General features: G+C 42.5%; 1 protein-coding gene across 1 annotated transcript in view; it reads right to left on the minus strand.

The window, feature by feature from the left end:
* Nucleotides 1-740: 740 nt before the first annotated feature.
* The window catches only part of itsn2b (intersectin 2b), a 39347-nt gene continuing 21884 nt past the window's right edge, over nt 741-18203 (minus strand). The window contains exons 17-41 of the mRNA XM_028574348.1: nt 17825-17982; nt 16850-17099; nt 16288-16759; nt 15101-15222; nt 14649-14906; nt 13838-14031; nt 11075-11130; nt 10481-10647; nt 10252-10282; nt 10005-10126; nt 9399-9495; nt 9017-9211; nt 5474-5595; nt 5182-5288; nt 4825-5008; nt 4495-4593; nt 4292-4375; nt 4068-4151; nt 3836-3898; nt 3065-3214; nt 2845-2963; nt 2672-2754; nt 2378-2461; nt 1782-1955; nt 741-1646 (exon numbers count right to left, since the gene is read on the minus strand). Coding sequence (XP_028430149.1) covers nt 1498-1646; nt 1782-1955; nt 2378-2461; nt 2672-2754; nt 2845-2963; nt 3065-3214; nt 3836-3898; nt 4068-4151; nt 4292-4375; nt 4495-4593; nt 4825-5008; nt 5182-5288; nt 5474-5595; nt 9017-9211; nt 9399-9495; nt 10005-10126; nt 10252-10282; nt 10481-10647; nt 11075-11130; nt 13838-14031; nt 14649-14906; nt 15101-15222; nt 16288-16759; nt 16850-17099; nt 17825-17982 — 3624 coding nt within the window. The 3' untranslated portion in view covers nt 741-1497. The remainder of the gene's footprint in view (nt 1647-1781; nt 1956-2377; nt 2462-2671; nt 2755-2844; nt 2964-3064; nt 3215-3835; nt 3899-4067; nt 4152-4291; nt 4376-4494; nt 4594-4824; nt 5009-5181; nt 5289-5473; nt 5596-9016; nt 9212-9398; nt 9496-10004; nt 10127-10251; nt 10283-10480; nt 10648-11074; nt 11131-13837; nt 14032-14648; nt 14907-15100; nt 15223-16287; nt 16760-16849; nt 17100-17824; nt 17983-18203) is intronic.

An 18203-nucleotide genomic window follows, 5' to 3' on the forward strand; every position in this document is an offset into this window, starting at 1 on the left:
ACAAAACGACTAGTGACCTAGTCTACTTACAGTAAAACTCAATCACAGAGAATCATCTAAGATGTTATATTGCCTATTGTCAAAACAGTATTGGGTCTGATGAACACAGACGTCACACAAAACAAACCCAGTGGATACCAACTGATTATCCAAGATGACACAGCAAGCACAGCCGCTCCAAGCCTTTGGATAGTCACACACGCATAAATTAAGAAATAAATACAACAGCAGGCGCTCAGTTAGAAAAGAAACTGAATGCAAGAGGACAAAAGAGTAAAAACGAGACAGAAGAGTCAACGGACAACATAAATAAAAACAACTTTTACACACTACGTCCTTGTAAAGTTTTCATGGGTCGGAGATTTATAAAAGGAAACTTTTTGAGGCAACAGAGATGGACAATATTGCTAACAGTGAGGCGGGGACTGGAGAATGACACTTACAAATCTGTCTGGCAGGGTGAAAATGTAAAGAACAAAAATACAAGTGAGTAAATACTGTTTATTATTGCTGACTAACTGCCAATCTGTGTTGCCTCAAAATATTGACATCCTCAAAATCCTCCACATTAGAACAGTTACACAGATTAAACCCAGAAAAAAACGTATCCTGAGATCAGCTATCTAACAGTAGTAAACTGACATCAGACCAGAGCTACTGACAAAAACGTCTCGTCTGTGTTGTCAAACAGAGTCCGTGATCTGCCGTCCACAGTTTATGATGCGCTTAATGTCACTGTGAAGTTACAGATCAGACAGCCATAAAGCATAAGACAGCCATAAAGCAGAGTCTTTTGAAAGCCATCAGTTACAACCTCATCTAGAAATACATATATACATATACATATCTTGTGAGTTAAGAGAAAACACCAGACTTGGCAGTGTGTCTCAATCACTGAACACTTAAAATCCAACTGTTGAGATACAGAGCAGATCCATTATGTTTATGGTTTTCATTGATTTCTTAATATTAGGATTATTGGTTTCTAAGCAGTCTTTGTCCAGTTCTACCTCCCTCTGAAGGCTATACATTATTACAGATTCAGCTTCATGACACACTTGGTCTCCACTGTTTAAGAAGCCAGGCAGCAGTTGTTGCTTTTACCTTTAGTACAGTAGATATCGTGCAGATGCAAACAGCTGCAGCTGTCGTGCTACCCTTTCTATCGGGGTTCATGAACCAGAAAAAAGGGGAGATCTGACTCTTATTGGTGGTGTCAGATGATGTCACCCAGACCCTAATCCCTTGGAGGATTCAGAGGACATCAGGTATTATTAGTACTGGTTAATATTAAAAGATTAGGGCGTGATGGGTGTTCAGTTCAGGGGTGTGTTGTTTGATATCGGTATCCATATTAGGCAAGTGGGTTGTTTAGGTGACAAAAAGCAGCCTTTCTTATTGCTTTATTTGCTTATTGTTCCTCTGCAGGAGGACATATCCTTATTTAGGAGGTCTCGGTAGTAGACTCCATTATTATTTCAGTTCATCCTATTGTGTCTATTTGTTGCCAAAGAGCTGCAGGTCAAGGCGGACCCACACTTCCCCAGTAGGAACCTCGTGCAGCAGAAGACGACGTGTTACTGGTCCCTTGTTTTCAAACTCTTTCTTTATGGTCGCCACGGGAACCTCTGTCCGACCCAGAAAGTCTGACATAAGAGAAGAAATAGAAGACAAGAATTCTCATTTCATTTTGCAGCTTTACAGAGTAATCGGTGGGAGTAAACGGAGGAGTGAGGGCAGAGAAGAAGAAGAAAATGGGAAGAAACTAGCAGGGGACTTACCGTCAGGTGAAAACTGGTCTCTTTCAAAGATGGTGATGCAGAGGACGTCCTGGTAAAGGTCTTTAATGTGGAACTGACAGTTGAAGTTCCACTTGGGGTTCAGGGTGTCGTTGAGCGTTCTGGACGTGAATATCTGAGCTCCCATGGTCACTTCACAGTAAGGGTTACTTTTACCTGGACGAAGACATGAAGACAGGTAAGAAGAGGGACAGGTGAGGGGGAAGGGAATAGGGTATAAGAGCAGGTAGAGGGAAGGAGAAGAGAGACAGGAAGAGATAAGGACAATGGAAAAAAGGGGGAGGGGGGACGGACAGAAGACAATAGAAGAGCAACAGAAAAGAGGAGTAAGGGGAAGAGGAGTCAAGAAAAAAAGGAAAGAAAAAAAAAAGAAGAAAGCTCACAAAAGGGCCTCGAACTGATGAAAAAAGGGATGACACAGCACTGTAATTAAATGTGGCTTTATCTTAGCTTCATTAGGTATCTATGCAGCATGGATTCAATTGTGGATTCTACCACAACATTTTAAGTTTATGGTGTGTTTCTTAATCCACTGAACTGTAATGGCTGTCCCGTATCATGAGTGTATCCATGCTCACCATTGGGTTTGCCAGGCTTGAGTTCAGTGGCCTCCAAGATGGTGACAAGAAGTCTGCCGATTCCACTAGTCTTCACAGATCGTGCTACACACACACACACACACACACACACACACACACACACACACACACACACACACACACACACACACACACACACACACACACACACACACACACACACACACACACACACACACACACACACACACACACACACACACACACACATATTAATCAGAGCTTATCAAATTGGTTGCTGTACAGTATGACTATTTGATTGGAGATACAAACCTTGATAGGCCTTTTCCCTTTTTTTCTTTTCTGTCTCGATAAATTCTTCAGATGCAGCCTTAATCTTCTGAACCCAGGCCGTCCTGAAAACACACACAGTATAAGCCACCAAAAAACACACCACGTCTGTCTGTCTGTGTGTCTCTGTGTGTCGTGTCTGTGTGTGTAGCTACCGTTCATTAATGTTGTCGGTCCTGAGGATGTAGACTCTATCGATGTGTGAGATGTGGAAGATGGGCTCGTCGCTCGATGGATCTGGCAGCTTCACCAGAACTTCATTGAGCAGCACAGGCTACAGGAAATAAAAGATTATACACAGTCAAACACAAGTGTCATGCAGCCACAAAAGAGGACATCAAAACTTACAACTGAGTGCGTGTGTGTGTGTCTCACCGGCTTGTACATCTTGAGCTGTACATTGTTCCTGTTGCTGAACAGTTTATCAGGCCCAGACGAGCTGAACTGTTTAGTCGCATGAGTCAAAAGCAGAAAGTCACTAAAGAGGAAGGCCCAGAGTTCCTTGTTGCTCTTTACCTTGTTCATCTGAAAAGAAACAAGTGATAGATAGATAGATAGATAGACACATTGACACACACACACACACACACACACACACACACACACACACACACACACACACACACACACACACACACACACACACACACACACACACACACACACACACACACACACACACACACACACACACACACACACACACACACACACATATAATTAAACAGTACTTACAAAGTGCTCAGTGATGGTGGTGGTGGTAAACACGCACACAGACATGTTAATTACACAGACATATTAAAGACGAAAAGTACAGAGTCTGCATTATTATAAATAAATATTATTCATGGAGCAGTGTCATCACTGCCTGAGATCCTTCTGTTGAGTTCTGCTAAGATGAACCAGCTCACTGATCTCCACTGTGGAAGTTTTACTCTGAGGCTTGTCCACGTGTGACCACAGCACCCCGAGGTCTGACCCAGTAATGTTTCACATTTCATCCCCAGTCTGTCGGGTCGCTTTAATATTTAAAATATTCATTCGGTGAAATGGATAATGTAAATTTCTCTAAAAGTATGAAGCCCCACCAAATAGGTTCATTGACTGTGGTTAGCACAGTTTCAGAAACGTCACAGTTGTACTCACCTTGCCACTGTGGAGCAGTTTCCTTGGGCCCAAACAGTTAGTAAGAGAGTTGAAGACCAGGTTCTGTTGAAAGAGAGTAACTTTAGAAGGATCTATCACATTAGAATTAGGTATTATGGAAATTTCTCTTTCGAAACCAACTTATAAAAAGGTAATCGAGCTAATACAAATTCTTTGTTTTACTGATAATGAACTTGATTCACACTTAATTGTGAGTCAGTAAGCTTAATACCTCTGCAGCGCCATCACACTGAACGTGGTTCTGAATCCATTCCAGTCTGTCAGAGTTCTCCTTTTCTCTCACGCCCTCGTTTACCTGATTAACACAATGATTCACAACAGAAACAGCATTCATATATTTTCCACACAGAATGCAGTAAAAGGAAAATAAACAAAGAAATGTAATTAGAGTTAACGAGTGGGGTCATAAATGAGAGAATGGATGAAGAAATTAACCTGTTGACAGAGCTCCTCCGCCCTTTCCAGAGCCTCTTTCAGAGGGCCTCGGTCAGCATGGCCCTCTGCGGTGCTCTCCAGGATCTAAACACACACACCCAGACAAGTTAATTACGCCGACATATTAAAGACGAAAAGGCATTTGACCCGCCTAATTAATGAGGAGTTCAAACACAGACACGCTCATGAACATGATGGCCTACGTTTTTGATGTGCAGCGGGTAGCGTGTGATCCTCTGCATGGGTTTCAGCAGGAAGCTGGACAGAGGCATGCCTTTACACCTGTAGTCTGTGGCAATTTTCTAATGGGAAATAACAGACGTTAATGTTAATAAACACATTCAGAATTTAGTTTCTCCCTCCATGGATGTGACTGAAAAGTATCCAAAATACTACAGGACAATGATGCTAGGTCAATTTACACACTCCCCTTTCTATCTCCACCTCTACCTGTCCGTCCACACATCTCCACTATTCCTCACAATACACATGATTAAGATGTTCCTGCTCCCTCACTGTTCCCTCCCTCCTACCTTGAGGAAGTCCTTAAAGTTCGGCTCGTTGTCGATGCGCGTCTGGAGCAGTGTTGCTCCGTTGATCTGGCAGGAACAGAAGCGGATGTAGGGCTGCATGTGGGACAGCTCCGCGGCCAGGATATCCCCAATCATCGGCACTGGCATGTTCTCCCCGCCCGTCTTCTTACGCACACGTAGTGCCCTGCACAGTAGCACATGTATCACCATAAGCAGCTCTGCATTTTTGTCCAGACAGAATCCACATAGAAACAATGCTAAAATAGCTGCACTTGTATAACATTTGATCACTCCATTAGACTGATTGTCCCTTCTATGTACTGTAGATGTCATACACTCAGTCCAGGTGATATTTACTTGAGAAATTTAGTGTTGCAGGCCAGCAGTTCCTTCCAGTTGACGAATATCATGACCATCTCTGCATCATTCAGCCGGCCCGACTCTAACATAGGCTTATGGAAAACCTACACAGAGAAACACACAAAGACAGGAGAGAAGATGTTAAGATAGAAATAGAATGACAGACACACACATTCTCATTGAACACTGGATGGATTCTAAAGAGGAAGAGCACTGAATGGATTTACTGTGTATGTAGTTGAACTCTCTGTTTATACATGAGTTATTAAGCAGGACATCTGTCCATTACCTCCAGCACTATCTGCAAGTCTTCCACGTATCTCTCCTCCGTCTGGATCAGCTCATGGATGTAACCCTGTCTCTTCTTTTCCTGTGAGCTCATTGAGTCCAGGCTATTCAGGTCTGCACACCCTGCAAGAGAGGAGAAATACACAACTGGTTGATTTGTTTTTGTACAAAAGAAATAATAGAACCACAACACAACGCTTTGGCACTGCATTCGCTGCCTCCTGCTGGATGTTTGGGCATAAAAAAAAACAAAAACAAAAAAAACGCTGCTTTTGACTCGTTCTACTGCACTTTCTCAAGTCTATGCGCACGATATTGAAGCTTTTTTTAGAGAGGAGGATGGAGATGACAAAGGGGAAGAAGAGGGATGGAAAGGGAAACAGGAAATACTATAGTCCACCCACCCACACATATACACACTTACCTGATACAAAAGGTCCATTAGCCCATTGTAAGCGTCCCATACTAGCGGACTGTTGCTCCCTCACTGACCGATCTCTTTCCTCTCCCTCATCATTGGTCTCATCCCAAAGGTTTAGAAAGTTAAAGCTGTTCTGTAAAGTCATTGCTATGATTCTGTCTCTTCAAGTATTAGTATTAGTTAGTTGCCTGTCTTCTGTTTTATTTGTCTGACTGTACTCCGTCTCTCCTTTCTCTTCCTTGTGCCGTTATCTTCTTGTTGCTGATATCAGACTAAAACTTCTCCTCGACTAAATCTGTTTGTACCAAAACAGGAAGAGGAATTCTTGTTTTTTTTCTTTCTCACCATGTGACACATGTTTAGAGTGGAAAAAGCTTAAGTCGTTTTCTACTTTTCATTGACCTCTGCCAATTGGGAAAAAGTTCTTAGATAATGTCCAGATCAGATACCTAATATTACCACATTTACCACCACAAAAAGGAAGACCCATGGATGTTTGACTCTGCATTGAGCTGCAAAAACCGTTGTTCAACACTGTACATCTGCCCTGTGTATTGTGTTGATAATATAAACAGTGCATCACACACACACACACACACACACACACACACACACACACACACACACACACACACACACACACACACACACACACACACACACACACACACACACACACACACACACACACACACACACACACACACACACAGGTGAAGACTAATATTTATTTTAACAATAATAAAACACTTCTAGTCACTAGTCATATCAAACTAAACTTTATTTTTGTAGGTTTTATTTCAGAATCAGAATATATTCAACAAGTCTTCAAAAATAGTTACACCATCTTATGCCACAAATGTTCTGTATATGTTATCAGTTTTGCTAACAGCTCCTATTTATCAGACTGGGAACAGAAGTCACCGTTATGAGAAGCTTGCATAGACTTTCTGACCTGAAGGAAAAGTATCCACAATCCTGACGATAATGACAACTATGTTATAGGGGTGTCACGATTCTCCAAATCCAAAAAAAAATAAATTTTTTCAACAGGGATGGCAATGCCACAATAAGAGCCACTAGATGGCAGAAGGGTACTTACTTTGCAACAACAGTTTGAGTTCCTCAGAGTTTAGAAGGGTGCAATTGAATGCACAATTAGTTTACCGAGGTGCACATGGATGCACCATGGAGTCCCGGTCAGAGCCCACATGCTTTACCTACGTTGTTTGTTTACATAACTCACTCATGGTGAATGCAAAATGTTGCCACAACGGTGACTTCAGGGAAGCGGGAGGATTTCCCAGTTCTGTTGTTTCTGCGTCTCTGACTCCTGCAGTTTCTAGAAAAGTTTTTTTCCCCCCATGTTATTTTCTTCGGATGTACGCAAGTATGCAGGGGTGCAGAGAGAAAACAATACTGTGGAAATCACCAATCCTGCTTTTGATTTAGATGGTCAAAAGCGAAAGCTAAGTTCGATAGATTTTCGATTGAAAATAAAAATTGTGACACCCCTACTATGTTATTTTCACTGTGGTGAACACTATGAGCAGACATGCATTTAGTTTATGCACAGACCCAAACATTTAAAGCAGCAGCAGAACAGCATTCAGTGAATATAAGGTGCAGCAGCAGTTTGTGCTCTCTCACCTCTGGAGGCAAAGTGTATGTCTGTCAATGGTTTTGTAACAGTTCACCATATGGTGAAGAGTTGCTTCATCTCACTTCAAACTACTTTAGTTCCTTCTGTTAGTGATAACATCGGACTCAGTTATGGCTTTTAAATGTAAAGGGCAAACTGTACGCTTCTGCTTGTACCATATTCTTTCAAAATTAAGTTAAACAGAAGGTTTTCAAAGGCACAAAATAAAAAGCCCACTGCAAAATGGTTATAGTTGAAAGCAAAATGTAATGCTACATCTCCAAACATGTTTTTAGTAGAGATCGACTACAAGTTTTATATTTAGCATACTAAAATACGTGCACCTTCCTAAACATATTTCTCTGATAAATTTACAAAGTCAAATGTCCACTTCATGCCTTGTTTAAAGCTTTTTTAAGACAAATGCAGGAGTGCTGGGCTGGAATTTGGACCTTCCATTATATTATTATATATCCGTCTCTTATATAGTACGCTATTCATAGTTAGCATAAAGACCAAGGATTAGAAAGTGAGAGTAAAACTTGCACATCATCTCTGAATATAGACACATCTCAGATGAAAGATAGACAAATAGTGGGCTCTGTGTGAGCTAAACTCTCAAATTGGAGAGTAAGAAAAAATTCATGCGTGAAAAAAGGGGAAAAAACTAAAAGGACAATAGGTGAAGGGAAAAGAGGGGGATGCAGCATGAATAAAGGGGGAAATACGTGTCTTGTGAAGAGAAACAAAAGGAAAGAAGAGGGACAAGCCACAGAGAGACCCACTATTCCTCTGCTTCAGATGCATTTAAGCATCATCAGTTCACAATCAAAACAAGGAGAGAAGAAATCACAGAAGGCACAGAGGCTTTAACAATTCACACAATCAGCATTGAGAGTCATTAGAAAGTTGTTTCAGATACTGATTCATTCACCGGCAACACATGACTTGTTTTCATTGACACACACACACACACACACACACACACACACACACACACACACACACACACACACACACTAAATTGTACAACACCCCACACACATGCACGCACGCACGCACGCTCAGTGGGAGACGTTAGTAGATAGGGAGTCCAGACACTCTGGCCCTTCAGAGCAGTGTGTAATAATGGGTCTCTCTGTAGGAAGAAGGAAGAGGATGTGGAGGAGGAAGAGGACTTTCTAACGCCCTAGAAGGAGAAAGAGACAGAAGCCGAGGAATGGAAAGAGGGAGAGAGGAGAAACAGATTGGGTAGGGAGAGAGAAAGTGGGAAAAACAGGGGAAAATGTGAAATAGTCAGTAAGAAGAAAAGGATCTACAGATAAAGAGATGGGTGGACGAAGAAATATCAGTCATGGTAGATGGGTGTTGCACAGATAAAAAAAAAGTATTAGTCAGAGTGGCAACGTGGAAGAAGAGCATCTCTGTGTTTTAAACATGCACATGTTCTATGTATAGTCATGTTTAAGGAATGTACTTACACTGCTGGCTGGGGTCACAATCCGCCGTGGTCATCTTAACGTAATTGGTGGGGAACAGACCAGTGACCCCGTTAATCTCTCCTTTCCACCAATCAGGGTCGTTTTTGTCAAAAACGTTGATCAGTTGCCCTTTGGAGAAGCTCATCTCGTCGCCGTTGGCGGCTGTGTAGTCGTATATGGCTATCACCTGACAGACTGAGAGAGATGAACAAGAGTTTACCATACCTTTCTTTATATATATATATATATATATATATATATATATATATATATATATATATATATATATATATATATATATATATATATATATATATATATATATATATATATGTGTGTGTGTGTGTGTGTGTGTGTGTGTGTGTGTGTGTGTGTGTGTTACCTGGTTGGGGTGCTGGTGTCGACTTTCCGCTGTTGGATCCCAATACTTTGACATGAGAGGCAGGAAACCAGCCCTTCTGACGCTTTTTACCACGGGCCTAGAGTCAGACAACACAAACCAACGTCGAGAATACGGTTTTAATTAGCAGGACTACTGGCCAACAATTATCTCTAAATCCTTGAACATGGAGTTCTCCATCAAAAATCTCAGGTGCAATGCTTTCCAACTTGGGGGCCAGGGCTCATGAAGTAAATCGGACGGGTTGCAACATGATAAAAAGAACAGAAAAGCAGAAAAAAACATTTCAACACAGAATTCCTCATTCTTGCCTCTAATCATTCATCCCCCTGTGAATTGCTTTGACCTCAGGCCACCAAAACTCATTCAAATAAAAGAAGAAGAAAAGATGTATTTGGTTTTACTGGTCACAACCGATATCAAAAAGGTAAGGGGTGGCAAGTGGACATTGCTTTGTTTTAGTGGATTACAAGCCAAAAAGGTTGGTTAATGTATAATGTCGAGAACGGCTGAGACCCTCTGTGGTTATCTGCTGTACAGTATTAAGCACCCACAGAAAATCGCTGAGAACAGCAGTTGATAACTGACCTGCAGTTCTCCGAGCCACCAGCCAGAGGCGTTCTGGCTGAGGATGAGGATGAGCTGGCCATTTTCCAGATTCAGCTGTTCAGGGCGGGTAGAGGGTCGGGCCCTAATCACCTGGGCGATCACTGTGCACACAACACACAAATGCAACTTTGCAAAATCCAAAACCAGGTATTGTGTTCTTATGTGAGTCAGCGACCGAGAGATTAGAAGAAGAAGAAAAAAAAAAAAGACAAGACAATGAGCTCACCTGGCTTCTTCTTTGCGGATACACTTAATGTCTGAAAAAAACAAAACAATTATATCGCTATTACAAACCTTTAGAAACACAACACAAAAATATATGGGGAGTGAAGAAAATAACAGGAACGCCTTGCAATATAATGCCATCCAACACCACCACAAATATCAAAGCAGTGTTCTACAGTAATGGACTGGGGTTTTTTCCCTGTATATCGGCATGTGTTGAGTGTTCTTACATCTGTCTCTTTAGGTTTGACGTAGTTGCTGGGGAAGACACCTGTGCGGTCGCCTATAGAGCCGTGCCACCACTCTCCCTCTTTCTTGCTCACCAAGATCACATCTCCCTCTCCAAACGTCAGATCACCATGCTCCGGAGACTCATAGGTGTACAACGCCGTGTATTCTGGAAAGGAAAAAAAAAAAAGATATGAACATAAATGAACAGCAAATCAAAGGCTCCAGCTTATACAAGACCTGTTGCTCAGTCACGCTGAACTCCAACAAAACAACAAGATTTCCCTCATATTATCCAAGAGAATATTGTTATATACATTCATTGCAGAATCAGCCATTTAGGTAGGCTGGACCTGCCATTTTAAGACATCTCGTGAAGACTTTTTCTAGATTTTGAAGGAAATGCAGAGTTCATTGTAAACATGAGATACAACACATAATTCAGATAATATAACATCATACAATAAACCACCTGAAATCCATCATAAAATGTTAAAATATGGGCCAGACAAACAGCAACACATTAATGTACGGTGTGTGTAATGTATGATGATCAAATGTTAACTTAACAACCTTAGACGGATATTTTACTGTACCTTCAAGCTGCAGGCTGTCGCTAGACTCCGAAGCGTCAGCAAGGGAGCTCTTCATGCTGTTAACACAGAAGGACTACATTACCATACTTATTCATGCATTCTACCCATCTATTCATCCATCATCCAACCATCGTCCAACGCTTATCTGGATCACAGAAGTACCAAAACATTTCCCCCCCAGCCACGTCCTCCAGCTCCTCCTGGGGGATGCAAGGAATTCTTAATCCAGATGGGGGTACCAATCCCTGCTGCATGGTCTTCTCAAAGGCCCGACACACTTTCACAGCTGGAACCATACTGCATATGTGTCAGAGATGGGGACTCGAGTTTGAGACTCGGACTCGAGTGCGACTTAAGTCGCACACACAGTGACTTCAGACTCGAGCTGCGGGACTCGTGAACAATGTTTATTTTTAGGAAATGTCTGACGAGCTCGCTATACCCAATGGCTATACCCCTCCCTCTGTTACCTATAACCTGCCTACGTAACACATACGGATTGCTGGCTGGAGGACAACAAACAAACACGTCAAATGCACCGGCTGCTGCTGTGCCATTCATCGTAAGTTTTGCGTTCAAAAACTTTAAACAAGACGGCCCAAACAAAAGAAGCGCTCAATGCAAAATATGCGGTATCATAATAAAAGATTCTGGCATCTAATTTTATCAGGCATCTGAAAACGCACCGATAGGTGAGTAAACATGTATAGCTCAGCATTGACCATCTACCGTTAGCTTGCTTCTTGCTTTAGCTACGACCTAACGTTACGGGAGGTTAACTCCGACTGTCTTCCTTATCAAATATAAATGAGCGTTTGTTTAATTGCCAAACTTGTGGTGGTCGATTAACGTTACGTTAATCATTTACGTGCCGCTGTCTGCCATCACGTCATTTATTAACGTTGTCTGCAAACAGGTTACAGGATTATTGTTGATCATATAACGTTACAGTTTCATTTAGTTATAACGTTACACTGGTTTGAGAGTCTGGAATGTGTTGACTTACAGTAGTTTATAAAAGGTATAATTAGTTGCATAGGCAGTGCACATTACATGGATCTGCCACTAAGTAAACAACAAATAATTGAGGATTCTCTATCATAAGGAAGTGCACTGCAGTGTGTTAAAAATGTCATTTGGTTGCAATAGTGTTTTGCATTTAGCTACACTGTGATGTTTTGCAGTTTTGAACTAAATAGGAGTATGTCAATTTTAGTGTTGTGAATTATAACATTTTCTATATTTGGTCTTATGGCCCCACAGAGCCAGCACAATAGGAGCCAAGGCCTTTCATTATAATTCATCGACAGACAAGGGAGTCCTTTTTCTTCAGAACCTCAATTTTTGGTCTATACTGTACTGTATGCTCAAGCTACAAGGCAAAATACAGATATTAACTTAAAAGTAAAGCATTCTTGGTGTTTTTATCATGTTGCAATAGTCTGTTTAAACTGATTATATACCAAAATCAAAGCTGATACTGTATGCTGATAGATAAAGGAGTCATAATATATTGCATGCTTTGAATTCCTTATATATAGCTATGCAGTGTTCTAAGCAGCATGGATGGGTCGCTGTATGTGATGCAACACTTGTTATAACCACAAGAGACTTGAGACTTGACTTGGACTCTAGCTCAAGAGACTTGTGAGCATCTCCGATATGTGTAAATGTATGCTGCTGTGTGACTCTCTTAACACAGTAGATTCCTCATCACAAAGGAGGGAAAAAGTCATTTCTACTGGAAATACCTGATTTACTGGGGTAGTTACCACACCTTCAGACTCCCTTACTGACACGTAGACATTATCATGTTTTCTCTGATTTACCCGTAGATATGGCCACAAAATATGTTGGTATGGAAAGTGAACAGGTATGTCCTTCAGGCTACTGAGTTTATGTGCATGTTTTTGTTTTTCTTAAGTAGCATGAAGGGACTATAACTGCATTTCATTGTACAAGCCTCTGCTGTACAATGACCCTAACTTAACCTTAAACCTTGGATGTTTACAAATGAAATATGACAGAGTTAGCTATGGGCTACAACTTGAGCACTGTGATTTTAGCCTATATTTGTGTACATTTTTGAAAATTGGCACCATTAAAAAGTATTTTAGCTGTTTAGTTCAGTTCCTGTTTATAATGTATCCATGGATGTGCAGAGAACTCTGACTGGATTACTTTGATACTGAAGAAAACTTAAAAACGTGATGATTCTCAACCAAGTTCTGGAGTTATAAAGGAACCTTTTTCCCTATGGATTTCTAAGCAGAACATGGAAGTAATTTGTGATGAATATCTGAGATAATGATATCGGTGGAAATCTAAAAATATCTGCATCATGTGCGTTCAGATTTGACTTGACTTTTGACTCCCAGAAGGAGTGCCATTTTGTACGCATATTCTGTTCCAAATTAGCAGGCCAAACTACAATAACTAACGTCCAGTTGTCTTTACAACACCGGCATACACCGGTCTCTTTCACCTCACGCACTAAAACACATGCAAACTGAGGTTTGGTATTGCCGAGGAATTAATGGAAGTAAAATACTGTACTGAAGTACCGTTGGTTTGCCAGCTGAAACTAATAATTTGCCTTCATGGCTTGTTTGACTTTTAACATTTAGGTCTTCAGAAAAGTTTAATTTAACAAAGACAAATTCAAAATGTGAAAATGTTGATGTTTTTTTCCAAAGAAACAAAACCACTGTCCTCCCACTAGTTGAATTATGGGGGAGCAAATATGTGTGAATGAAGACTCACTCTGAACTCTCTTCTTCTCCCAGCAGTGTCACATATGTTTTGGGGAACCAGCCCCGTTCACTGTTCAGCTCTCCCAACCACCAGTTCTCCTGCTGCTCCAACACCTGAATGACATCGTCTTTATTGAAGTTCAGATGGTTTTCGGTCTTTGCTGTCCATGAACACAGGGCCTGGGCCAAGAGGTTACCCACCACCTGCAGGCAGAGGAACCGAGAGATAGACGTCACAGTGAGTATTGGAGCATTTCTACATGTCTAGACGACAATCATTCTGTGGTAATCAAAGGGGAATAGCTGGTACAGCAGTAAAAGGATCTGTTGTATAAGTGGGCATTCACACAGCCTGCGTCGGCCGTCCGATGGCGTGGCTTTCCATTCATTTTAAATGGGGGTAGTGCGTTTAGGCTGTGGCGCGGTTTGCAGCAGGGGGTGTGATGCGCAAAAAAAATAAATAATGCAGCGGGCCTGTGGTGAAAAGTTGAGGCCGACTCACGGAAACGCAACCCAACGTCATGCTGCCGTGGCCAATCATGTAATCGTGTCCATCTATCTCGGCCGTCTCTTTTCTTTCTCTGTGAAATGAAGCTGCCTTCAAGTGCGGTCGGAAACGTTAAGATGTATAAACGATCTGACGGAAAACAGTAACTGTGAAATATAAAGTCTACTTGTGCTTTATTGGGGGGTTAAAAGAACACAACAGGATATCACACAAATAGGCCGTTTCAGAGACACTCCCACACCGCCGCACAACCCTGTGGCAAATCACCGGATTGCTTATTTTTCTCTGAATGGGCCCTAATGGTACCTCTCACCTGTCCTTGTGTCTCAGAGGGTGCAGGGTTTGGAGAGTGTGTTGGTGTGAAGGCAGACTTTGTTCCTGATGCCTTGACAGCTTCAAGCGCATTGCAAAGCTGCGACTGAAGCGGCACTTTAGGAACAGCAGCAGCAGCAGTACTATTAGCGGTGTCTGATGGGGCCACTCTCTCGACGTAGCTCTCCGGGAACCAGCCCATCTTCCCTTGTCTGCTGCCGTACAACCAACCCTCCTCCCGCTCTGTCGTCTCATCAACCTGACAGAAGGAAAGTTTGAGAAAGACAAATAGGATCAAAAGTAAAAAAATAAAAATAAAAAAAAGATAAAAAAGAGTGAGGAAGAGGAAGAAGAAAGACATTTGAACACGAGTGGTCTGCTAATCTGAAGAAAAGTTCCATCTTTTCTGTTGCAAGTCAAGCCTTTATGAGAGATGATCTTCGTCAATCTTACCTCGATGATATCATCGGCACTGATGTTGAGCTCTTCGTTGTTTCGCGCAGTGAACGGGTAGAGAGCTTTGAAGGATGTGAGAGCCGCTGACTTCCTATGTTCAGTGGCCCTGGGTTGCCGACCTAAAGCAGCACATCAGGGATCATAATGTAAGCTTAGCTTCAGAAGTGGTTTAAATACACACCGCAAGCAGGAAGAGATGACAGAGAAGTACACTAAAGGATTATTAGGAACACCTGTTAAATTTCACATTAATGAAATTATCTAATCAACCAATCACATGGCAACCGCTTCAATGCATTTAGGGGTGTGGTCCAGGTCTAGAAAATCTCCTGAACTCCAAACTGAATGTCAGAATGGGAAAGAAAGGTGATCTAAGCAACTTTGAGCTTTCCATGGTTGTTGGTGCCAGACGGGCTGGTTTGAGTATTTCCCAATCTGCTCAGTTACAGGGATTTTCACACAAAACCATTTCTAGGGTTTACAAAGAATGGCCTGAAAAAGGAAAAACATCCAGTATGCTGCAGTCCTGGGGGGCGAAAATGCCTTGTTGATCCTAGAGGTCAGAGGAGAATGGGCCGACTGATTCAAGCTGATAGAAGATCAACTTTGACTCAAATAACCACTGGTTACAACCGAGGTCTGCAGCAAAGCGTTTGTGAAGCCACAACACGCACAACCTTGAGGTGGATGGGCTACACCAGCAGAAGACCCCACCGGGTACCACTCATCTCCACTAAAAATAGGAAAATGAGGCTACAATTTGCACGAGCTCACCAAAATTGGACAGTTGAAGACTAAAAATGTTGCCAGGTATGATGAGTCTCGATTTCTGTTGAGACATTCAGGTGGTAGAGTCAGAATTTGGTGTAAACAGAATGAGAACATGGATCCGTCATGCCTTGTTACCACTGTGCAGGCTGCTGGTGGTGGTGGTGTAATGGTGTGGGGGGGGGGGATCCCTTTCACCTTCAGAACTGCCTTAATTCTTTGTGTCATTGATTCAACAAGGTGCTGGAAGCAGTCTTTAGAAATGTTGGCCCATATTGATAGGATAGGGTCAAACACGGTATTAGTATGGTGTTCCTAATAATCCTTTAGGTGAGTGTATATAAAAATACAAAAACACGCTGTGTGTGTGTGTGTGTGTGTGTGTGTGTGTGTGTGTGTGTGTGTGTGTGTCTTACCCTTCCTCTCCTCCAGTCCTCTCAGCAGAGCCTGAACATCCACCTTCCCTTGTGTACTCGAATGCTGCCGCTGACGAGGTGCCTCTTCCTTCCTCTTTCTCACCTCCTCAGCTTTCCTCCTCTCCTCTTCCTCCTCTTTTCTCTTCCTCATCTCTTCCGCCCTCTTTCTTTCCTCCTCACGCTTCCTCCTATCCTCATCCTGCTGGTGCTGCTGAAGCTTCGCCCTGTCTTCATCCCTCTTTCTCCTCTCCTCCTCCTCCACCTGCTGCTTTCTCCTCTCCTCCTCTTCTCGCTTTCTCCTCTCCTCCGAATCTCGGACGGCGGCCACAGCCGCCCGCTGTCGCCTCCTCTCCTCCTCCTCCTTCTCTCTTCTGCGCTCCTCCTCTCTCCGCTCCTCCTCTAACCTCTTCCTCTCCTCCTCCCTCGTGCGTCGCTCCTCCTCTTCTTTCCATCTCTTCTCCTCTTTCTTCCGCTCTTCCTCCAGTTTCCTCCTCTCTTCTTCCAGCTGCCTCCTCTCCTCCTCCAGCTTTCTCCTCTCCTCCTCCTGCCTCTGTCTCTCTGCTTGCTTCTGCCGCTCCTCCTCTTCTCTTTTCTTCCTCTCCTCAACCTCTCTTCTCTTCCGCTCTGCCTCCTCCCTTGCTCTGAGCTCTCGTTCGGCCTGCTCTTTGGCCGCCTGGATGAGAACCTGCCTCTCTCTCTCCTCCTCCTCCCTCTGTCTGGCCTCTTTCTCCTCCTGAAGCCTTCTCTGACGCTCCTCTTCGTCCTTCCTCAGCTTCTCCTGCCACTGGCGATCTTTTTCCATCTTAATACGCCTGGGAGTGGGAAGCAAACATTATTTAAAAAAGGTTGTGTATCAAGGTGAAAAACCACGTTTCTTGTTTGAATACACATTCTAGAGTGGGTCAAGACATCCTATTTTTTCCTTTAACATCAGTGTTTCCTCTATGTTGATTTGACCATGGCGGCCCCCCACGGCAACATTTCTGCCCCCCACGGTATCGGAAATAGGGCAGCATTGTTAGAGTGCATGTCGGAGAATAGCGTGGACACACGAGGACAACTAGCCAGTTGAGATGGTGTGTGTACGTCCTTGAGAACTGTAAGTTGTCAGTTCATTTAAACCTGGTCTTGCAAATTTAAATTAAGTTAACTGGTGATATTCGTTGTTTGTATTCTTTATTGCGAGCTAAATTGTACGTGGCTGTTGATTCAATAGCGATTGCTGAATGCCCTCGCCCACGTTTGTGTTGTAGGTGCATTATTTACATGCTGAAGTAGTTACACTGCATTCAGATAATGTAATTAATAGTGGGTTTATTGTTATTTGCTATAGAATGCTTAGCCTATATGTCAAGATCAAAGTTGGCCTATATAGTAACTCAAAAACTACAGTTCAATCACAACTGAAAATATGCCTCGTGTGTGAATAGAGGTGAATAAATATATTAGTTTGTGTTGCAGTGAAGTGTCAGTTCCGTTTCATTGGGGGGGGGATTATTAAGAAATTTTAAAATAAATCTGTGTGAAAGCCAAATACCTCTGAGCTTCCACCTCCTGTTGTTTCCTCTCCTCTTCCCTCCTCCTTCTCTCCTCTTCTTCCTCCCTCCTTCGACTCAGCTCACGCCGTTTGTCCTCTTTGATGCTCCGTAGTTTCTCAAGTGCCGCCTGCTGTTTTCTCTGGCTCTCTCTCAGTTCCTGAGGCAGACAAAAAACACGGTAACACTTTATTTGAAGGGGTGTGCATAAGACTGACATGACACAGTCATTGCCATGACATGACACCTGTCACGAACATAAAGGAGTCTCTATGAATGACATTGTCATTAAGTGTCATTTGGTAAATTAGGACACCGTTTTGAGATGTTTGTGTTATGACATCAATGTTAAGACACGTTACCCAAAATACACACCTTTAC

The sequence above is a fragment of the Perca flavescens genome, chromosome 1, assembly GCF_004354835.1.
Source record: "Perca flavescens isolate YP-PL-M2 chromosome 1, PFLA_1.0, whole genome shotgun sequence".
NCBI lineage: Eukaryota > Metazoa > Chordata > Actinopteri > Perciformes > Percidae > Perca > Perca flavescens.